At 46.7% G+C, this 24,304-nt stretch overlaps 1 protein-coding gene across 1 annotated transcript in view; it reads left to right on the top strand.

Annotated features, from left to right (window-relative positions):
• The first annotated feature begins 423 nt into the window (after window positions 1-423).
• taf3 (TAF3 RNA polymerase II, TATA box binding protein (TBP)-associated facto) overlaps window positions 424-24,304 on the top strand; it is a 62,130-nt gene continuing 38,249 nt past the window's right edge. The window contains exons 1-2 of the mRNA XM_031582282.2: window positions 424-1,257; window positions 2,042-2,272. Of these exons, the coding sequence (XP_031438142.1) occupies window positions 1,092-1,257; window positions 2,042-2,272 (397 nt within the window). The 5' untranslated portion in view covers window positions 424-1,091. The remainder of the gene's footprint in view (window positions 1,258-2,041; window positions 2,273-24,304) is intronic.

Raw genomic sequence — 24,304 nt, 5'->3', positions numbered from 1 at the left:
TCCATTAAGCAACCAAAGTGATCCCTAATACCAGGCCTTCCCCTCGGCTTGTGATCTACCCATATAGTGTTTCTCCGACCCGACTAGCAATTACCGCCAGCGACACGTCGCCATCACTGTTGTTCTCTATATTTGCTAATCACATAAGTGCCGGATCCTCTCCGATATCCGATGGAACAACAACTATTTCTTTATTAAATACTATGGGGCGGGACAACACGGGGATCAAATTCGGCGCGTTGGCCGCCATAAAAGTCAGTGGGGTGTAGTATATCTGAGTCTGTATCAAAAGGTGAAGTTCGGGGTCAGTGAACGTAGCTTAGTCAATGTGGCCGCCCTTCCACTCTCACTAATAAATGAACGGGCCCAGGGGAAAGTTTATTTGGCCAGATGGCGACTCATTCATTATTCAATCAGCTGTCATCAGACGCTGCAATCTGAGGTCGCCTTGGCAGAGCTGCACCACTACGCTCAACATGAGAGGTCTCAGAAACGTTATCCGGGATAAAAAGCTCTTATTTGATGCACCAGACTATTTTAAGTCGCAGCGAAAACAGCCGCAGTGGTTGAGGTTGATTGGGCGAGTCCCAAGGGCTTTGTTTAAGTTTCATTGTTCGGCCCCGATTGCATTACAAACTAGAAAAGTGAAACGTAACGTCAGAATTTCTGCAAATGGAGAGTAGGCGATGACTTACAGGACTTGACAATGGTTTATTTGTGTACAACGACCAATTAGTTTCAACCGAGGCTTTAACAATAGAACAAAACTTTTCTTAGTTACACTAATGCACTCTTTGTCGTGATGTTAACCCCGGTCAGGCCAACTAACCAATGCCAGCACAATCGAGGTCGCCTCACAGCCTGCATATTATGAATCCGATCGACTCAATCGGCAATGGATTAGTTTGGTAAAGGAAGATGGCGGGTCCTGCAAAAGCGCCAAACCCCTGTTCTTCTAATTGATAAAAACAGTAACCTTCTTGCTTATTTGTTGTAATTAATCGCACAAATATTCGAGTATTGACATCATGAAGAGGAACATCGCTTGTCGGACGTAACGGCTAGTAGGACTGCCGGGAAAGGCCGGCGCTATGTGTGAGAACTATGCCCGCTCTGTGTTGCGGGTGTCGGTGGCTCAGATTTGCCAAGTGCTGGGCTGGGATGCAGTACAGCTAAGCGCTTGTGATATGCTGTCCGATGTTCTGGACCGCTACATTCAACAGCTGGCTCGAAGCTGTCATCGTTATGCCGAGCTGTGTGAGTAAAACGTATATTCACACACGCGTGTGTTTACTATCGCAGTCCTAGTCACGTTGTTGCCAAGCGCCTCCCCCTCGATGTCTCTGTAGGGCTAGCTAGATTTCTTAGCCTGTTGCTGTGACAATGAGAGCTCGATAAGTAGAGGTATATCAATTCGAGGCACAATAAATCATGGTTTCAAAATACAATCTACCACTGGTAGTTTATTTGGTTCCCAGTTTTCCCCGACCAAATGCAATTTGTTTGTTTACATTCGTTCAGAATGCTTTAGCATCCCCTATAGCATCCACGCATAGTAGCATTCACATTTCTGTTTTATTGCAAACATGATCGTACACGGGCTCATAAGTGATTTTCAGAACACCCATCACCACTTTACTGGTGTTATGGTCATTGGTTACCCAATTCAGTCGCCCTTAATAATCGTAATATCCGGCTCATTTATAATCATAACATCACCACCACTACCGCTTTCTTCCACCGTTGTTTTGTGTATTCCTGTGTCTACTTTGATTTCACTCTCTTCTTTATCCCCCCTCTATAAATTGAAAAGGTCTAATGCATATTTTCTTTCTTCTTCACCTCTCTCTATCTCTCCTGATTTTCTTTGTTTTAACTTGGAAAGTCATGGCTGGTTAGCTAATAGTTGGTTATCAGAGGTGCTTTAATGATGCACTAATGTCAAAGTCAGAAGCTGTTTTTTAGAAGGTGTGTGAAACCCTTTCTTTCTTTCTTTCTTACTTTCTCTCTTTCTCTCTTTCTCTGTCTTCCTCTCCCTCAGATGGCCGGACCGACCCAGTGTTGTCGGACATCGGCCGGGCCTTCGGGGTACTGGGGGTGAGCCTGTCAGAGCTCGAGGACTACGTGAACCACCTGGAGCCTGTGGCCTTCCCTCAGAACACGCACCTGTTCCCCGTCGCCAAGAGCAGCACGCTGCAGTTCCCCTCTCCCTGCGAGGAGAGGAGGGACTACATCCCTGACTACCTGCCACCCCTCGTCTCCCTGCAGGAAGGTAAGATAGAGAGAGAGAGAGATATCACCTGCACATTTATGTGTGTGTGACTGTGCGTGGGTATGTGTAGGTATGTGTTTAGGATGGCCTTCTGAAAGGAAGGGAGAGGGAGAGAAAAATGGAGAGAGATCGATCGTGATTGCTTTGGGGTTGTTTAAAAAAAAAAAAGACAAAGGTACAGTCTCACTATTAATCAACAGAGATTTTGAACCCTCACTGACGTCTTGGTAAGAGAAGTAGAGCACACACACACACACACACACACACACACACACACACACACACAAACACCCACACACACAGTAGGGCAAACACATTTCATCAGAAATCACAGGGCTTAGAGGCTTATGGGTTCTTAAATGGAAAAAGACACAGTCACCAGTCACAGCAGTGCAAATGCTGGACCTCCCATTGGAATAGCAGATTACCATTTTCTCTTATTACCGCAATATTTCCACAGGTAAAATGCAGTAATGGAATTGCTGCATTATTTGCAATTGATTTTTATTTAACTCAAAATCGCGGCAATTATAACTATATTTTTTGAAAATTACCCCAGGCAAATTCAGGCACTTTTGCCGGCAGCAATCACAACAAACCCTTGCAAGATCCTGGTGGGATCACAATTTTTAGGAATTCTCGCAGGAAGTTCCTACGAGAAGTAGGACCTAAGTAAGAACCTCACACTGGGAGTATGGATCATCATTGTGTTGTTTGCAGTCACTGTTAAGGGAATCAAATTGGCCCACTGATGAAAACCACAATGTGACATACTTAGAGGCACACCGCCTATAGCAAGACCGTTTTGGGAAAAGTTTTTAAAATAAAATATTACATCACATTGCATTTACAGTGCAATAGCTCTGACAGAATAGTTGATGTGTAAGCACACTTCTCCAAACACAGTTCTCCAAGCACACTTCTCCAAACACACTTCCCTCCCTTCTCTGTCCTTAATGAAGTGCTATGTAGACTTACTGCTGCCCATTGCAACATGTGTTGGAAGAACGGCCCCTACTTTTCAGGGCATGGAAGAGGGTTTTGAGTTGAATCCCAACACGCTACCCATTCAAATCTACTACGCTACAAAGTTGGTGCATTCCGTACAAAGTTCACTGATATCTGCTGACTAACCCTGTTGTTGTGCTTTGATGGCTTATGTTTAATCACATCGGCTGTTTGCAAATGTAATTGAATTGAATTCAAAGCCTTTACTGTCATTGTATTTGCATACAACAAAATTTGGATTTGCACATTTCTCTTTCTGACGCCACTGACGTCAGCCCTGCTGGCGGCTCTGTGCGTGGGACTTGTGTTGGTGGACTGACATGTTGAGAAGGAAAGTAAACGGTGAAAAACAGTCTAATACCCCCTTAAGGAGGTGGGCCATAATTACGTAAAGAGTTTTTACGTGGTCACTAGTGATGTGCATATTCACCATTTTTGATATCCGAATATTCAACAGTGTCGACGAACAGTTATTCGGTTACTTGCAGGGTTGGACATGAGGCTACAGTAAAATTATATACAATAAAACCCTCTGGTGTGTGTGTGTGAATGTGAGTGTGCACGCCTACCATCTCCACATATTTACGCAGGCATTATTTAAAGGGAGTATTGACTGAAGTATCCCACTTTTTCTCATCTTTTCCCACAAATCGGAGCATGTCCACGCCATCAGATTAGGCATATTAGTATTCAACTAGTTACCGTTTTCACCATAACTTTGAATGCTAAGATCCCTATTTGGATGTTGATTTGGGATGATGACCCCCCCACGCGCACCCATAGGAGTCAGCACGTTAGTTTATCTTGGCTCCAGCCTCAGAGGTGTGGAGTGACTTCAGGTACCCCACATCCCACCCGGTTTTGATTTGATTCTTTTCCACTGGCCGCAGAAGCCAATGTGTTGGCCCTGTTTCAGTGCGCGGTATGTACATGCAGGTATGTAACATACATATTTATGGCACGCGTGTTTGAACAGAAAGGACCTGTGTCAACATATAGGTGTGTGAGGGTGTTTGTGCAGATCCTATCGCCTTTCACCACATGTTGGCGTTGTTCGTTGGAACGTTTTTATTACTGCTTTGTATGAATGCTATATCCAGCCTTGGTCTGTGTGTGGTGTGCGTGCGTGCGTGCGTTTCAGAGAACGAGTACAGCTCCAGAGTACTAGCTCCATATGTATCATATTTATCTTGTGTATGTGAGAGCGAGTGTGTGTCTGTGTGTGTGTGAGAGAGTGTGAGTGTGTATGTGTGTTTGTGTGAGAGAGAGTGTGAGTGTGTGTGTGTGAGTGAGAGAGAGAGAGAGAGCGAGTGTGCACACTGTTGTCTTAAATGCTTCATTAGTGCCTCTAATGTCTTGTTGTGTTTTGTTTGACGAAGGAGGGAAAGTGAGAACTAGAGCTAAAGAGAGGAAGAAAGGGAGAATTCCGAGGATTGAAGGAAGGATGAAAAGAAAGAGAAAGAAAGAAAGAAAGAGAGAGAGAGGGAGAGAAACCTAGAGCCTTGATTCCCTGCCAGGAAAGCTTCCGATGGGAAATGTCTGCTCAGTACCCATGCTGGCACTACACACACACACACACACACACACACACACACACACACACACACACTCTCTCTCATTCACTCACACTCTTTTTCCTGTTTTTCTTTTTCTCTCAAATGCTCCCTCTTTGTGCCCTTCTCTATTTCTCTCTGTTTACCCCATCTATATTTCCCTTTTTTTTTATCACTCTCTTTCTTCCTCTCCCTCACTCTCGGTCTCTCTGTTCCCCCCTTCTTTCTCCCTTTCTTAGTCAGACTGTTTCTCTCTCTCTTCATTCCCTCCACACTCTCCCTCCCTTTCTCTCTCTCTTCTCCTCTCTCTCTCTCTCTCTTCATCCATCCTCTCTCTCTCTCCCTCCCTTTCTCTCGCTCTCTCGCTCTCTCTCTCTCTCTCTCTCTCTCTCTCTCTCTCTCCTCCCTCTCTCTTCATCCCTTCCTCTCTTCCTCCCCCCTCTGTGGGTGTCCCTATGGTTCTCTCTCATGTCAGAGGGTCCTGGGGTTCCCGGCGGATGGAGACATTCACAGCAGGACCACTGAGCCGTCAGACAAACACAGAGGATGTGTGTGTGTGTGAGTGTGTAAGTGTGTGTGAGAGAGTGAAAGGCCGAGGGATTGTGTGTGTGTGTGCGTGGGGAGGGGGGGGGGGGGGTTGCAGGGGAAGACATGAAGGGGGTGCTTTAAGGACAGGCAGGAAAAGTGTCAGAGGTGTGGGCTATGATGGCAGACAGTCCGTGTGTGTGTGTGTGTGTGTGTGTGTGTGTGTGTGTGTGTGTGTGTGTGTGTGTGTGTGTGTGTGTGTGTGTGTGTGTGTGTGTGAGAGAGTGAGTGAATAGCGGTACCCACTGAGGGAGAGTAAGAGTGCATATATGCGTGTGTATGTGTGAGGGGTTTAGTGTGTGTTTATTATATGTGTTGTGTGTGTGTGTGTGTGTGTGTGTGTGTGGAGGGGGGGGGGGTCTGTAGACTGGCAGGCAGGGCAGGAGGGCTAACTGGGCCTGGAGCCAGAGCTCAGCTGGGTGCCACTCCGTCCAGAGGAAGACACCATCTCACTCACACACTCCCTCACTCACACACTCACACACTCCCTCACTCACACACTCACTCACACACTCACTCACACACTCACTCTATCTTTCTCTGTCCTTCCTCTCTACCTGTGTGTGTCGCTCACATACTTTCTCTGTCTGTCCTCCCTGTCTACCTGAGTCTCTCTCTCGCTCTCTGTACACGCACGCACGCACGCACACACATACAGACGCACGCACACACAGACATTGTCTTGTCCGCTTCTCCTGTCTTCTGTCCTTCTCCTGCAGTCTGTCTTTTCAACTGTTTCTTAGTGTCTCTCTGCATCCCTTTCTCTTTCCTTCCTTCTCCTCCCACTCTCTCTCTCTCTGTCTGTCTCTCTCTTTCCCCTTCCCTCTCTTCCCCCTTCCCTCTCTCTCTCTCTTTCTCTCTCTCTACTCCCTTCTCTTCCCTTCCCCTCTCTCTACTCCCTTCTCTTCCCCTCTCTCCATCTCCTCCCCTTACTCTGTCTGGACAGATGAGGTATCCAGTTACTAACACTTAGCCCAGCCCAGCCCTTTGCCCCCTACCCCCCCCCCCCCCCCCACACACACACACACACACACACACACACACACACACACACACACAACCCTTGCCTCGTCACCACCTGTCTGTTTAGTGTCTCCCAGTTTCTGTAAGATGCATGGAGATCTGAAGTGGTGAGGTTGCATGCAATGCTGCAGTTCTCCCCATCACCACCTGTGGGCGGTGTTTGATCAGAAATGAGAGGGGCTTTGGCCGTCTGCCGTGCAGATTGACTTCCTCGCCCTGCTGTGGAGAGAGGAGTTGACTGCTGTGTGCGTGTGTGCGTGCATGTGGCACTGTGTGTGTGTGTGTGTGTGTGTGTGTGTGTGTGTGTGTGTGTGTGTGTGTGTGTTGTGTGTGTGTGTGTGTGGGGCGTGTGTTAGGGATTGACATATTATGCCCATTTAGCTTCTGGTCTGTGGTCAGTCTGCATATGTTTCTCATTAGACTGCCGGCTTTTGAGAGGGGATGGGAGCGCTTGTTCTAGAACTGCGGTCTGTAATGTTCAAGTTCTAGAACTGCAGTCTGTAATGTGCTGGTTCTAGATGTGATGTGCTAGATTGCCTCGACTGCTGTGCTGGGGGGGGGGGGGATACTTCCACAGCTCCAACCTTGTGTACCAATACGTAGCATGTTGTGGCTAAAGCACCTCCTTTAATAATCTAGCGTGCATGAGGGCACCTTGTTCAGCTGTAAGGTTTGATCCCAGCTCTCTTCACATGCGTCTGATGGCGTGTTTCAACCTCACTCGTTGCCTTCCTTGTGTGTGTTCCAACCTCACTCGTTGCCTTCCTTGTGTGTGTTCCAACCTCACTCGTTGCCTTCCTTGTGTGTGTGTTCCAACCTCACTCGTTGCCTTCCTTGTGTGTGTGTTTCAACCTCACTCGTTGCCTTCCTTGTGTGTGTGTGTGTGTGTGTGTGTGTGTTTCAACCTCACTCGTTGCCTTCCTTGTGTGTGTTCCAACCTCACTCGTTGCCTTCCTTGTGTGTGTTTCAACCTCACTCGTTGCCTTCCTTGTGTGTGTGTTCCAACCTCACTCGTTGCCTTCCTTGTGTGTGTGTTTCAACCTCACTCGTTGCCTTCCTTGTCTGTATGTGTTCCCCGTTATGTTTGTGTAGATGAGTTTACTTCTGTTGCAACCTCATCATAGCTGTGCGGTCAGTACAGTGTAAAGCACCAAACCGCTCTGTGTGTGTGTGTATGTGTGTGTGTGTGTGTGTGTGTGTGTGTGTGAGAGAGTGAGTGAGTGTCCTGCAGGCCTTGTTTGTCTATTGTGTTTGTGCTTGTTATTGTTTACTCCTTGGGGGAGAAGGCGGCAGCGATTGCATCTGAGCACTGAAATTACAGCGATGGGCGGGCGCGATAAAAACCCTCCGCTATGCGAGGAGAGACACGTCGCTACCGCTACCGCTACCGCTCCCCGCCACTGCCCCTCGCAGGCAGCAGCAAACGAGCCCAGAATCGCTGCTCTCTCCGCACGCTCCCTGCTCCTTGCTCTAGCCATGTTTCAAGGCAGACATGAAATGATCCCAGACTTGTGTGTCTCGCTCTCCCTCTCTTTGGTGGAGTTACCTAGACATCATTAAATGATGATAAATCTGTATTTTAGATTGAGTGTGCACTCTTGAGGCAGGCCTGAGCAAACAATGCCAGAGCATGAACCTCCTCATGCCCACTGAACGTCACCAAACCTGCATACATGTGCATTTTCCATGAGAGGCCTACCAGGGTTGCAAAGCATGCTGGGATATGCAGTGGTTCATGATGGGGGGTGATGGAGCTAAATAGGGAGATGGCAGGGTGATGACATCATCAGTAAGTCAACACTGACGTTTCTATAAAGAGTTGCCCAAATCATTGCTGAAAACATAATAATAATAATACTCCTCCTTCTCTGTCTCACTCTTTTTCTCTCTGTCCCTGACTTACACACATCATCATTCTTTTTCTCTCTCTTTCTTTTTTGTCATGTCAAGTGCAGACAGCAGTCAGGCATGGCCTGTGAGTTTAATCTGGGCTAACTCTCTTCATTCCTCTATAGAAACACACCTTTCCTTCTCACTTTCACTGTCCTTCACTTCACAAGTGCGGTAATTACTGCCCGTGTGTGTGTGTGTGTGTGTGTGTGTGTGTGTGTGTGTGTGTGTGTGTGTGAGTGAATCTTTGTGGGTGTGTATGAGAGCAAATCTGTGTGTGTGTGTGTGTGTGTGTGTGTGTGTGTCTGTAAAAGAGAGAGAATGTTTGACTCTCCTTGTTATCGGTTCTTTTCATTGCCGCACAAGAGTGTAAAATGATTAGAGGGCCCAGGTGACAAAGCCGCGCCGAGATTTGCCGCCTTCGCTGGGGCGCCGGCTAGATGTCAGGTGAGCCGCCGGAGCGAGAGAAAAAGAAAAGGATGAATATTAAAGGGCTGGCTCTTTTCTTTTCTTAACGCTGGAGCACCCATGTCGTCTTCAGGGTTACGGGGTGTGTGCGCGTGCGTGTGTGTGTGTGTGTGTGAGAGACCGTCCTGGCTCTTCCTGCTCGACCCCCACAGTGTCACCTGATGAAAAGAGCTATTTATGTCGATAATGTTGATAATATCATTACTTGTCCCCTTTTTTATATCTCTTCTCTTTCTCTCTCTGTTCTTCTCTTCTCTTCTCTTTCTCTCTCTGTTCTTCTGCTCGTCCTGTCACGCTCTCCTTCGCTGAGTTTCTCCAGGTGTGCCTCATCCTCTCTTTGTCTTCATCTCTTGTTCTGCTCCGCTCTTTTTTTTTTTTTAATCTCCTATTTGTTTAGTTTTTTTCTGTTCTGTTCTGTCATTCTTTCTTTATCTTTTCTTTCATTCCCATCTTTTTTTTTTCTCCCTCATGTCTCTGTTTATTAACATGCTGTTGCCAAAGTCACACTATAAACTAAGAACCACAAAATTGCATTACCTGTTTCTCTCACTGAAATGAAATAATGAGTTTAAATAATGAGTATTCTGATGCAGACTCATTCTCTCTTTCTCTCTCTCTATGTGTGTCTGTCTCTCTGTGACACTGATTCTGATGTAGTAACGGCAGTATTATCTCTCTGCCCACTTATCGTAATACATTTCCCTTCCCCTATCCCAGTCGAGAGAGAGAGAGAGAGAAAAGGCTATCTGCTCTTTGTAGTATTCTGACTATTTATGTTGGACAAGGTCAGAATCGTTTAAACTTAGCTGCCGTGCACAGACCTGCTGATAAGATAGGGAGAGGAGGAGGAAGAAGAAGAGGAGGAGGAGGAGGAGGAAAGGGGGATCGATGGAGGGCTGTAGATTTATTCTCTCTCCCCAACGGGATTTTCTTTTTTTTTAAACCCCCGCACCCCCATGTGTAGTGCTTGTGTTGTAACAGTACCTTCTGAGAGCCGTGCTCCCTCCATCCGTCTCTTTAAGCAGGGGGGGGGGGGGGGGGGGGGCGGTCAGGGGCTTTAAAATACAGTAGGGGCCTAAATGCCCCTCTTTACTCAGGCTTGATGAAATCAAAGGGCAAATTAAAACACTATCAAATAAATCTGAGGGGAGAATCTCCACAGCCAGCTCCTCTCCACTATCCATCTGTCGAGCTGGGAGCAGCAGGGCAAGAGGGGAGTGTGTGTGTGTGTGTCTGCGTGTGTGTATGTGTGTCTGCGTGTGTATGTGTATTTGTGCCTCTGCGTGTGTGTGTGTGTGTGTATGTGTGTCTGCGTGTGTATGTGTATTTTTGTGTGTGTGTGTGTGTGTGTGTGTGTGTGTGTGTGTGGTGTGTTACTTGCATTATAACTCTCTTGTGTGTGCATTCTTGTCTGTGTTTTTTGTGCGTGTGAACGTGCTTGTGTTTTTCCTTGTGTGTGTGTGTGTGTGTGTGTATCACTCAGATCTTGGGTTTCTGTCTTGTGTCCTCATGATAGATGGCAGGGTCCAACCCCACGTGCCCTTCAGCTCACCCAGAGGAGTGTGTGTCACAACCGTTTACCACCCTGCTGTCTGTCTGTCACCTGTGTGTGTGTGCGTGCGTGTGTGTGTGTGTGTGTGTGTGTGCATGTTGGCACATTGTGATTGACAGGTCAAGGATGGCTCCCTGCTGTATCCGTCCAGGCGGCCCCAGCTCCCAGTCGTGTGTGTGTGTGTGTGTGTGTGTGTGTGTGTAAACTTGTACATATTAATAACACATACATAGTACAAGAATACATATTGAGATTTTTTTATGTGAGAATTCTGAGTGTTCATAAGTTTGTTTGTCTGGGCACATGTCTGGGTACATGTCTGAGGGTGTGTGTGTGTGTGTGTGTGTGTGTGTGTGTGTGTTTGGGTCCTGCTGAGTGGCAAGGTCAGCTGACCCAGGATCAGTCCTGTGGAGCAGACTGCCGTTTCCTGCCCAAACTAACTCAAACCGTGTGTGTGTGTGTGAGAGACTGGACCAAGTCTACATCCACCCTGTCTGCTCACTCCCTTCTTTACTTTCTGCCATGTATGAAAATCCATCTCTCTCTCTCTCTCTCTCTCTCTCTCTCTCTGTCTCTCTCTCTCTCTCTGACACACACTTTTCCTCTTTGTCTTTGAGGCCCTTTCTCTTTCTTCCCTCTTCCTGTCTTTCAAACACACCCCTCAGCCTCACCCTGCTTTTCTCTTTTCTCTCCCCCCTCAGTAAGTCTCTAATCCTTTTTATGTCACACTTCTCCACTATGTCCTTTTCTCTCTCTCTCTCTCACACACACACACACACACACACACACACACACACACACACACACACACACACACACATTAATGTCTATTTAGCTCTTTCTCGCTCTCACACATACATATGCCTTCACTCCCTCACTCCATCCGTTCACACACAAACACACCCCACACACACACACACACACACACACACACACACACACACACACACACACACGTCTTTCTCTCTGAGCAGTGAAGGCTTTGGCGGTGAATGGCATTAGATTATCCTTGTAAAGGCCTAATGGGACTGATGACTGATCCCAATCAGAATCATAATCATAATCGTGGTGTTTTGAGTGCGCCGACGAAGAGGAGGGAAAGGCTTTGGGAAGCAGGTTTCTAGAAACGGGGCTTTTGTGCGGAGCCCCACTCTTAAGTTACTCCACATCTATGGAAAGTGTTCCTTAAGGAAGGAAGAGATTTTTTACCCCCCCCCACCCCCCCACACACACACACTCCCCACTCCCCACTCCGCTCTCTCCTACCAGGCGGAGATTGGCCGACTGGTGAATTAAAGATCAGTCGTTTTACATATAAATGTTTTGACGACCCAACGTGGGGAGGTTTTCTGTTTCGCTTGTTTTTTTGTTTTTTTTAAACCCACATACTCTAAAATGCACGCAGACATAAGCTTACATGTGTATGCGCACACACACACACACACACACACACACACACACACACACACACACACACACAAGCATACACGCAAGTATTTTTTAAACTTCTGTTTTCATTTGGAAGTTTTTGTGGTTAGGGTGGGGGGGGTAAGAGGAGGGGTGAGTCGTTGAACAACACAGGGACTCAGATACTGCCCGTGTACACACACTCACTCACACACACACACACACACACACACACACACACACATGCTCTCATGCAGAGGTAATGCAGTTTCCCTGCGTCTGCCATCTTAAGAAAGTGTAATTAGAATATTATTCTTTTTTGGATGGAATCTGTGTGTGTGCTTGTGTGTGTGTGTGTGTGTGTGTGCACTCTTTTTTTCTTCCATCGCCCTGCTGTTCGCTCGCCTCCCTTTGATTCTCGCTCTGATGTGGGATTTCGTCTTAAAGACTTTCTCTTTTCTTTTAGTCTTTTTCTTTCTTTGTCATTAATTTATTTTTTCTAATTTCTTGTCTTTTAACACCCCACCCGCTTGTTTTCCTCACCGTGAGACTTATGTTCTGAAGAAAGATTTTTTTTTTTTTATTGATTCCCCCCATTCTTTTCTTCTGCCTGTACGCTTTTGCGTAATAATTTCTTCAGTGCTGCGGTTCTTCACTTTTTCCCCGACTCACAGAGCTGCTTGAGGTTTTCAGCATGTGTGGGTTTTTAATGTGGCTTTTGTGTTTTTTCTTTTATCTTTTTTTATTTATTTATTTAAAGGCACACGAGAACTAGGTACTCCCACACCTGTGTGTAAGGATCAATGATTGACATGATGGTGGATAGTTTAAAGTCTGTGTGAACTTTGTATTTTTCATCATTAAGGAGGAGATGCAATCACAAGAAATGTGTCGGGCCAAAGGACTGGCTTGCGCTTTGTTGCAATACCATCAGAGTCTCCTAGATGGCACTGTTGGCCCAGTTTAGTGGCCTTACGCACAGTAACACACTCAAACAAATACATTGCTGTGTGCATTTGTATCTCGCACACAAAACTGCATTCACCCAGTCCTGTGTGTATGTTTGTGTGTGAGAGAAAGATAGTGATAGTGTGGGGGTGTGTGTTTGTGTGTCTGTGTGAGTGTGTGTGTGTGTGTGTGAGTGTGTGTGAGTGTGTGTGAGTGTGTGTGAGAAAGAGAGAGAGCGAGAGAGAATGAGCAGTGGGCAGTGGACTTGGCTCACCGTCCTTACAGTTTGCAGTGGTGTTATTGTCCTCCTTGGGTCTTGCAAGTCAACCCTCCTTCGCGCTCACCTAGACACACACACACACACACACACACACACACACACACACACAGGGTAAATGGTAAATGTAGAGTCATGTAGGAGGTTGGCTTTAGATGCTTGTGTGGTGTAATACACTCAGCCTCACCAGTGGTCTAGAGCGTTGTGTGTCCACCTTACAATTTCCGCTACATTCACTCACAACCCCACACACACACACACACAACCACACACACACACAGACTCACAAATACAAACACACACACACACTCATACACACAGACACAGACATTCACGTACACGTCATACACTACAGACTCGTTTTTTGTTTCTGAAAAATAAAGATTGGAATTGTATAAACCACCAGCCTTCTTTGTGTATTTCACTGCAAATCTCACACATTCAGGTCCATGCATACACACACTTCCCCTTGCCCCCCGCCAACACACACACACACACACACTCACACACACACACATCCTACATGTGATTATCTAACATTGTGTGTGTGTGTTTTGGTATCTGGCGGCCTGAATTAATTCCTCTGTGTTTGTGTGTGTGTGTGTGTCACTGACGTATATGGAAGCGGTGGGCCTAGCAATGGAAGTTGATGTGAAAAGGAATTGCTTGCTTTTGTGTGTGTCAGTGCAGTGTGTGTATGCAGACATTTGTGTGTGTAGATCGTGTGGCCTTCGATTGCAGCCCATGTGTGTCTATATGCATGCGTACTTTTGTGTGTGTTAAGTGTCCATTCTTTGATTGTAGTGTGTGTGTGTGTGTGTGTGTGTGTGTGTGGGTGTACATTGAGCTCATGTGTCCCATTTGGGCGTTGGGAGTTTGCCGGGGAGATCAGAGGGGAAGGTATGTAAAACAGTCCCCCAGGAGAGGGGCCCTCAGACGGGTTAAACTCACACTCTCTGCCCCCCACCACCCTGGAGCCCTGGGTGGGACGCCAACGAACAAAGATCTGTGTGTGTGTGTTACCTGGGCATTAGCTTGGTAGCCAGCCATGTGCAAAACCCACACACACATTTAGGATATATGTATATGAAATCATGAAATCGTGTGTGTGTATGCATACCTACAGGTAGGCTGTTTTGTTAAACACTTAATTTTTTTTGTATATATAAAGAAAATGTATTCATATGTTTGTGTTATTGGCTATATGGACTAGAGTGTGTGTGTGTGTGTGTGTGTGTGTGTGTGTGTGTGTGTGTGTGTGTGTGTGTGTGGGCGCGAGCGCTTGCATGTGGGTGTGTGTTGGAAGGGTAAATGGTTTTGTTAATGATCCCAACTTCCTCCTATTCAGCAGTCTTTGAGAATTATCAGTCCATTTAGTGCAGAGGAGAACGAACGAGGAGAGGGGGAAGAGGAAAGGAGATGGAGAAGAAAAGTGGGGGAAGAGGAGAAGAGAGGTGGAGGGAGGGGGAGAGGAGAGGAGAGAAGATGAGTAGAGGGGAGTAAAGATAAGAAGGAGGAACATGTACAAGGAGAGGAGACTAAAGGAGAATTATCTGTCCATTTAGTTCAGAAGGAGATGAGTACGGGGGGGGGGGCAAGACAGGAGAGAAGAAGAGAGGATGAAGAGAAGACTGGGGAGGGATGAAAAGAGAAAGAGTAAATAGGAAGAAGAGGAGCAAAGAGAAGACCAAGGAAAAAGGGAAGAGGAGTGGAAGTAGTTCACGTGGTGTCAGGGAAGAGTAGTTCACGTGGTGTCAGGGAAGAGTAGTGCACGTGGTGTTAGAGAAGAGTAGTGCACGTGGTGTTAGGGAAGAGTAGTGCACGTGGTGTTAGAGAAGAGTAGTGCACGTGGTGTTAGAGAAACGTAGTGCACGTTGTGTTAGGGAAGAGTAGTGCACGTGGTGTTAGGGAAGAGTAGTGGAAGAGTAGTGCACGTGGTGTTAGGGAAGAGTAGTGGAAGAGTAGTGCACGTGGTGTTAGGGAAGAGTAGTGCACGTGGTGTTAAGGAAGAGTAGTGCACGTGGTGTTAGAGAAGAGTAGTGCACGTGGTGTTAGGGAAGATGGGAGAGAACCACGTGAATTTAAACGAAAAGAACCAAGTTGAGAGCGTGGAAAGTGAATATTCCTTCTTTATAGTGCACGGAGAGAAGGAGTAGAGAAGGAGTAGAAGGATGAAAGATGTGGAGGTGGGGTTAGGGACGAGAGAGGTAGAAGAGAGAACGAAGGGAACACGAGAGAACGAAGGGAACACACGAGAACATGTGTATCAGGAGCTGAGTAGAGTGGAGACACGGAAGGTGAATTATCAGTCCATTGAATGCACAAGGAAAGCAGAGGAGGAGGAGGAGGAGGAGGAGAGGAGGAAGGGTGGTGAGAAGAAAGACACGAAGAGGAGCGGTAGTAGAAGAGAATTGGGAGAGGAATGGACAGAGCATGAAAAAGAAGGGCATGTTTGAAGGAGGAAAGGAAGGAGAGAATGCCACGCCAGTAGGGCACCTGGACATGGAGGACATGCTGGGCCTCATGACTCTCTGGGATGAGATGAGACGAGATGAGATGAGACGAGATGTGGAGGGACTTCAATCCACATACTGTAACCCTGGCTCAGACCTGGCCCTGTTCCGGTTCCGATCTGGTTCCGATCTGGCTCCGATGTGGTTCCGATCTGTTTCCGATGTGGTTCCGATCTGGTTCCGATGTGGTTCCGATCTGTTTCTGATTCTGCTGTTCTCTGGGTAGAGTCTGATATCTACCACAACCACTTGTCACCACAGAGAGAATTTCCAAGAAGGATCAGCCTGACTCACTCACTCACTCTGTGTGTGTGTGTGTGTGTGTGTGTGTGTGTGTGTGTGTGTGTGTGTGTGTGTGTGTGTGTGTGTGTGTGTGTGTGGCGCTCTGCATGCATTTGCACTCCTACATACCTCACACACATTCCCATTTAACACCATATTCATAATGTTTAGTTGTTTAGTTATGCTGTGTCAATTATAAATATAAAATATCTGTATGTGCCAACATGGTTTACTGTGTGTGTGTGTGTGTGTGTGTGTGTATTTAGGTGTTCTTTTTGCTCTTCACTGAGGTTGTGGTGACACCAACAGTGTGGGCTTTACCTGTGTGTGTGTGTGATATTTATAATAATCTCTAGTGCATACACACATGGGTGCACACTCGTAAACACACACACACACACACACACACACACACACACACTGCTTTTTTCCGAAGCTAAAGCTTGTTTTTTTCTTGGTCTTCTCAGCTTTAGGGATTAAAAACAGAATCTCTTTCTCAAGCTGAGAGTAGAAAGGCACAGTGCTTAGAAACACACACACACACACACACACACATACAAATGTAGACAAACATGTGTTGATAGTCACCCTCGGACCGACAGACAGACAGACACACACACACACACACAGGTAGGACACATGTGCATTGATACACACAGACATATTCACATGTCTCAACTCTCCCTCATATACACACACACACACACACACACACACACACACACACAAACCCCAAAATACAAATTCTCCACACATATCCACCAATCAGACACACATGGGCTTCGCACACCACACCACACCACACAGAAATCACCCAACTTTCCAAATATATATATATATATATATATATTTTATTTATATTTGAGCCAATGCCAGCATTATTGATCGCTCAGGGGTGTTGCTACTTTATTTGTGTTGTTGCATATTTTGAGCACTAGTCACTGGCTTTGTGTAACCTAATACGTGAATTCTCCCCTTATTGCATTGTTTGGGGTGTTACTATGACTGTGATGTGCAGTGTGTGTGTGTGTGTGTGTGTGTGTGTGTGAGAGAGTGAGGTGTGTGTGTGTGTAGGGGTGGGAATCTCTTGGCACCTCACGATTCGATTCGATTCCGATTCAGTGGTCAACGATTCGATTCTAAACCGATTATCGATTCTACACCGATTATCGATTCTAAACCGATTATCGATTATCAATTCTAAACCGATAAAACGATTATCGATGCATGTCGATTTTTAAAACATCTGAGTTTGCTACTCAGAGTCTCAAATCACTTCCTACTTTGTGTTTGATAATTAAAGAAAATCAACAGATGAATTACCTTCTCTATTTTTTTATTAGAGAAAAAGCTTTCCCTTGTCACAATTATGACTTTCAATGAACAATGCAATAATCGATGCAGCTTGCATTTCAACACAAAATGAATGTGTGTAAAAAAAAAAAAAAAAAAAATTAAATTTTAAAATTTTATTTTTTTTTTTTAATTAAAAAATCGATTATGAACTTTTCTGAATCGAGACAGAATCGTTCTAGAGAGAATCGAGAGAAATCGAAAAATCCCACCCCTAATGTGTGTGTGTGTGTGTGAGAGTGAGATGTGTGTTCCCTTAGCTGTGATGCATTTATTGAATAGCAGGCGGTTTAAAGAATAAAAGTAAAGATTGCTAAATGAATAGATTCAAATAAATATGCAGACGCTTCTATCCAAAGCCTAGAGACCTACACCTACAGATGTAAGCTACGTTGCCATCCGTTCCCATCCGTTCCCATCCGTTCCCATCAGGTCCCATCCGTTCCCATCAGGTCCCATCCGTTCCCATCCATTCCCATCCGTTCCCATCAGGTCCCATCAGGTCCCACCAGGTCCCACCAGGTCCCACCAGGTCCCACCAGGTCTCACCAGGTCTCACCAGTGTGCTCTGGGAAACAAAGCTGTCACCTGCTACTGCTCCATCTGTTTAGCCACGGGGGCGCTAAGAGGTGTCTGCACAAGAGCGTGTTGGGGAGCCTAGGCCTCCATCTCTGAGGTGTGGAGAGGGGAAGAATGAGAGGAAAAGGAAAGAGAGAAAAGGAGAGACGGAGACGGAGAGGGGGAGAGAGAAGTTGAGTGAGACTAGGAGAGAGAGGGGGAGGGAGAGAGGGGTAACAGTGAGCTATTTTGCTGCTAAGTGGCCGACCCTATGTCCTCTTGCCCTCACTCTCAAACCAACCGTGCATGTCCAACACACCCCGCCGCAAGGCTCACACACCGCCGTGTGTGTGTGTGTGTGTGTTTGTGTGTGTGTTTGTGTGTGTGTGTGTGTGTCATTTTGGACGGCCATAAAGCCTGTGAACGGACAGGTTTCCCATGATGTCAGAGGGGTTAAGGTCAGCTGTTTAAAACAAAATAGGTTTGGAACTGGTGTGGATGTGTTTTTGTGGGTCTGTCTGTGTCTCTGTGTGTGTGTGCGGTCCACCTATGTTGCCTTGATTGGTGCTGATTGGTTGTTTTTAGGGTGCTTTTGGTCCAGACTGGGGCTTGAGCTGTTGGTTTGTTTTGTTTTCTGTTCGTTAATGTGAAGTCTGTCTTGCCAAAGCGGGGGTCTGAGGTTCTAAGGTTCTCCCGCAGAACTCCCGTGCGGTTCGTATCTGGTGTGAAACCAGGAAGTAAAGGGTATTTAGGACCGCTGATGGATCCAAATCCTCCAAAAATAAACAAATCACCGTTAGCTGTGGAAGTAAAAAAAAAATTCAAATGCAGTTTTCTAAAATGCTAACAGTCTTAAAAATAGCGACCATGCAGCTGGGTGGTATACTGGGTATGCCTGTGTGCTTCGCAACGATGCAATTTCATCTCTCATTGCCACCTGCCTCCGCAAAACATCCTCATCCCAGCAGCTCGCATCATTTATGGCAGAGCAAAAATAACCAAATTAACTAGAAGACGAAGGGAAATACAAATAGTACGACTCTCCATTTTCCTCTCTTAATTTGCCTCGTTGCCTAGCAACATTGGTAAATAAAAGCTGCACGTTCCCAACGTGTTGATGACGTAAACGGACCATAATTCACTAGCAAGTAATGCAATGTGCAAGGAGACCAGCAGGGGGAGGGGGGGAGGGGGGGGGGGGGGGGGGGGACAGAGGAGGGGGGGGAACAGACCTTATTGTGCCAGTGGGTGTTTGGCTGTGATCAGTTGTCTCAGTTCTTTTAGGTACATTGTTTGTCTAGTTGATTTCTGCATTGTGTGTTTGTGCACATGTATGTGTGTGTGTGTGTGTGTGTGTGTGTGTTCACCTGTTTGCTTTTAATGACATCTGTATGTGTCTTTTTGTGAGTTGTTATTTTTACCCACGGAATATTTGTGTGTGTGTGCGTGCGTGCGTGCGCACGTAGGTGTTATTTTTACCTGTGGAGCTTGTTCCCACAGCAGTGTCTACGTGCCAGTCCTTTCAAATGACCCTCTCAACAGCTGTTCTCACTGTGTGTGTGTGTGTGTGTGTGTGTGTGTGTGTGTGTGTGTGTGTGTGTGTGTGTGTGTGTGTGTGTGTGTGTGTGTGTGTGTGTGTGTGTGTGTGTGTGTCTCTGGGCCTCTTGTTTGGCACTGTTGTAAGTCTTGATTAGTGTTTCCACCCAAAAAGGGCATAGGTGGTCAATAAATGGTAACCCACCCCCACAGACACACAGACACACACACACTCCACACCTATCCTACCTACCCAGCAATCTATGCCCAAGTTTCTTTTTTTTTTTTTACCTACAATGCCCCTCTGTGCAGTGCTGGTCTTGGTCACACACACACGCACACACACACACACAGTCAGCCTGTCCATATAAACAGGTTGATCCCCATCCCATCCTATCCCATCCCATCCCACCCTGAAAGTTCTTGAGTCCTTTTAGTTAAAGTGAAATGACCTTAGCTGAGTCAAGCCTAGCTAAAGTTAGCTGCAAGGCTAACTGCATATCTCACTCACGTCTCACTCACGTCTCACTCACGTCTCACTCACTCCTCACTCACGTCTCTCACGTCTCACAGATGCCCTTTTTGCTTTGGCACAGACGCCACACACATTGGCACTGACCTGGGGAATGGCCACCATGGGAGATGGGGGGGGGGGTCAGTTTCTGGAGCAGATTATAAGAGAACAGTTCTAGAGAGAGTTCCTCTAAGTTGTCCTGCACCTCAAGCGGACACACACACACACACACACACATACACACACATATTTTGGGGGTTTGGGGGGGTCTGAGGACTCCCCGAGGTTAGACAAGTGAGACGGGTTGACCGGTGTGAGGATGTGTGATGTGTCTGCCGTATTGATCCAGTGCTGTTGTCCCTGTCTAGTCGGTGGTCTCATACTGACCACACTGCATGTCGTGACGGTGGGAGAGGAATAATGTGTGTGTGTGTGTGTGTGTGCCATAATGACTACACTGCATGTCGTGATGGTGGGAGAGGAATCGCTGTGACCAAAGACTCAGCAGTCCAGTTTTTTGGGGGAATACTGTGCACCCCATTGTCTGGGAGACATGTTGGGTCTGTTGGCCATATGTGTGTGTGTGTATGTGTGTGTGTGTGTGGTGGGGGGTTGTTGTCATTGTGTCTACTTAAACTCATGGTGGCAAGCGTATTAGTATGTTTTGTGTGGGGAAGTCAGTTTGTGTGTGGTTGGACCTGAGGTGGCAAAGAAACCATGTGTGTGTAGCCAGCCCTGTGGGGGGGTGTGTGTGTGTGGGAATGTCCCCTGTGTCCGGTTGAATCCGGAGGCGTCACACACACTAGACGCGTCCCAGCCAGACTGGCCCGAATTTTCATGGACCGCAAACAATGGACCCGTTGCATTGCACTGCCTCTGGTGAAATTCAGAGCCTGTTTAAAGTGTGTGTGTGTGTGTGTGTGTGTGTGTGTGTGTGTGTGTGTGTACGTGTTTAGTGATCTCCTCTGAAGCAGTCGTTGCACAATTCCCATGCCCTCCCACTTCCAGGAAGTGATTTGAGGTAATTATTCTTCAGACAGAAAAGTGTGTGTGTTTGTGTGTGTGCGCGCATGTCCGTGTGTGTGCATTTACAGTAAATGTTAGATCACAAATGCATACATTTGAATGTGTGAAGCATAGTGCTAATGTACTCATGAGGTTGGTTGTGTGTGTATTTATCTGTTCACTGTTTGTGTGTGTGTGTGTGTGTGTGTGTGTGTGTGTGTGTGTGTGTGTGTGTGTGTGTGTGTGTGTGTGTGTGTGTGTGTGTGTGTGTGTGTGTGTGTGTGTGTGTGTGTGTGTCTGCACGCGCGGATGCTTGTATATTTTTTTTACACGTGTTTGGTATGTGCCGGTGTATTTTTGTAGATGTATTTTGTGTGTGCGTGTGTGTGTGTGTGCGTGTGTGCGAAGCTTAGTCGTAATTCATCGATTGAGAAATGATTATCTGGCTCGACACTGTGTGGGAGTGGGTAACAAAACACAAACAATAACACACACTTCTTTTCACTCTTTCTTTTCTCTCATCTCTCCTTTATCTCAACTGTCTCTTTTTTCCCTCTCCTTTCATCATCTTTTACCCTCCAGTCATGCAAATTGTGTGTGCGTGTGTGTGTGTGTGTGTGTGTGTGTATGTGATCTTGAATAAAGACCCAAATGAACGTGCATTTCCCCCAACTGCAGAGATTCATTGCAGACCTCGTCACTAAAGAAGCGGCTTAACAACATTAGAAGACTGTGTGTGTGTGTGTGTGTGTGTGTGTGTGTGTGTGTGTGTGTGTGTGTGTGTGTGTGTGTGTGTGTGTGTGTGGGGGGCAGAGGCGAGGTCACGTCGGCCGTGAAGCGTCCGTCCGTCTGTCTTCTCGTTGTGGTTTTGAATTTGACACAGATGAAGTATTGACTTTCCGCGCCGCCATTTGAACCTGTCAAATGTATTGACAGACTGGGAGGGCGATGCATAATTACTTTATGAGGTGAGCTGGAATGATGGGCTGGAGAGAGAGAGAGAGAATGGGGGAAAGATGGAGGACAGACAGACAGACAGATGGATGGATGGAGAGAGAGACAGCGGGCGAGAGAGAGGGAGGGAGAGGCAATCGCAGTTTCTTGAGGAAATTATGCCGTGCTGTCACGAGGTAGTGGAGTGTGTCGAAAAACTGCTTTCGTCGTCCAGTAGCAGTCGTGTGCGCGCGCTCTCTCACTCACACACACACACACACACACACACACACACACACATTCTCTGTATATAAGTAGATAAGTGGTGTGGGTTGAGTGAAAAGTTGTCAGCTTGTCTTACAGCCCAGGTCTTATCTTCATACTGAATGAACACGGCAGACCTGTGTGCATCAGTGGTCACCATTACTGGAGCCGGGCTTAAAATGTGCAGGGAGGGACACACACACACACACACACACACACACATATTCACAATCAGGAGTAACTTCACATACATACACACTCTATCTTTTTATGAAGTCCCCTGCTACACACACACACACACACACACACACATACCACTTTCCTTGTACTCATTCTTGCAGGACTGCATCAGATAGTCAGTGAAATCGGTAGCTGTCTGTAGAACAGAAACACACACATGCACATACTAATACACACACACACACACACACACACACACACACACACACACACACACACACACACACACACACACACTTCAACACATATACTCACAGGCACATACATGTACTGTATAAAATGTTTGAGTTCAAGTTCTGTTTCCACGGTAAGAAAATGTCTGATTCTGTTTGAGTTGTTTCCAAGAGTTAGTTCTGCTATTAAAATGAAGTCAGGAGAGGCATCCTATGGGAGAGGGAGCAAAATGGAGAGATGGAGAAAAAGATGGAGTATAGAACAGGAGAGATGGAGAGGGTGACGGGAGGGACTGAGTGAGAAAGAGGAGGAAGAGAGGAGAAGAGAGACCGAGTGAGAAAGAAGAGAGAGAGAGTGAGTGAGAAAGAGGAGGAGGAAGAGAGATGAATAAAGCGATGGTGTAAAGGGAGCAAAATGGGTCACCGGAGTAGAGACAGAGAAATGCCTGAGGTAGTGAGGGGCAGTTAGAAATGGAGGAGCGCCTGAGGTAGTGAGGGGCAGTTAGGGAGAAACGGAGGAAGCGAGGGGGCAGTTGGGGAGAAACGGAGGAGCGCCTGAGGTTTCCAGGGGCAGTTAGGGCGAAAGGGTAAAAAGGGTTGGACAGAGGAGATCAAAACCGAAAGAAAGTGTGTGTGTGTGTGTGTGTGTGTGTGTGTGTGTGAGTGTGTGTGCTGAATGTGAACAGGGTTGCCTATGCTGGAGGTTGTGCCCTTGTGGCAACAGCAGCCCCTCCACAGGAAAAACAACTCAGATTAATACAGAGATAAAGAGAGAAGGATGGAGCGGGAGAGAGGGGGAGGGAGAGAGGGAGGGTTATGGGAACGAGAGAATGGGTAGAGGAGGGAGAGAAAAGATGTAGGTAAAGGAGAGGGAGGAGAGAGAGAGAGAGAAAGAATAAAATAGAAGTAGATGAGGAGAGAGAGAGAGAGAGAGAGAGTAGGGTAGAGGGAGAGAAAGAGGGAAGAACAGAGGAAGAAGGTGAAAGAGTGGGGAGAGAAGCGACAGAAGCTGAAAGAGAGGGAGAGGAGAAAAGGAATAATATGGGAGAGAGAGAGAGAGAGAGAGAGAGAGAGAGAGAGAGAGAGAGAGAGAGAGAGAGAGAGAGAGAGAGAGAGAGAGAGAGAGAGAGAGAGAGAGAGAGAGAGAGACGGAAGGAGAGACATGAAAGAGGAATTAATTGAGTGCTAGGATTAGGAAATGGCTATAGGTTTAACACACACACACACACACACACACACACACACACACACACACACACATTCATGGTCATATTGCTGATAAGGCTTTGTGAGGTGTCTATATTGTGACAATCACAGTTTTGTGTGTGTGTGTGTGTGTGAAAGGCATAGGGACACAGAAAGGTGGTTTACTGGCTCATATTCACCTACCCAGTTGTGTGTGGGTTTGTAGATCTGTACATGTGAGTGGAGTGTATATTTGTGGGTCTGCGTGTGTGTGGTGTGTATGCATATGTGGTACATGTGTTGGTAGATGTGTGTGTGTGCACGACGTGCATGCATTCATATGTGTGTGTGTGTGGTGTCCATGCTTGTATTTGTGTGTGTGTGTGTGTGTGTGTGTGTGCATAGGCGCATAGGCCCCTCTCCCGGCTGATGTTATCTCTCCTCTCATTTAGTATGCTGGAGCAGCCACTGTTACTGCTCTATACAAAACACTATTAAAGACCTCTCTCTCTCCCTCTCTCTCCTTCTCTCTCTAGTTCTCTCTCTCTCTCCCTCCCACTCCCCCCCCCCCCCCCCTCTTTCTCTTTCTCTCTCCCCCCCCCCCCCTCTCTCTCCCCTCTCTGTTTTGTCTGCCATGTTGACATGTTAACCAGCACATATTAACAGCTGGACTTACTGGTTGATCACTGGCGCTCACTGTAAATGGGTGATCACTAGCGCTCACTGTAAATGGGTGATGATCACCAGCGCTCAGTGTAAATGGGT

This window comes from Clupea harengus, chromosome 16 (assembly GCF_900700415.2).
Source record: "Clupea harengus chromosome 16, Ch_v2.0.2, whole genome shotgun sequence".
NCBI lineage: Eukaryota > Metazoa > Chordata > Actinopteri > Clupeiformes > Clupeidae > Clupea > Clupea harengus.
The sequence above is the reverse complement of the archived record's forward strand: the minus strand, read 5'-3'. Positions and strand labels throughout refer to the sequence as shown.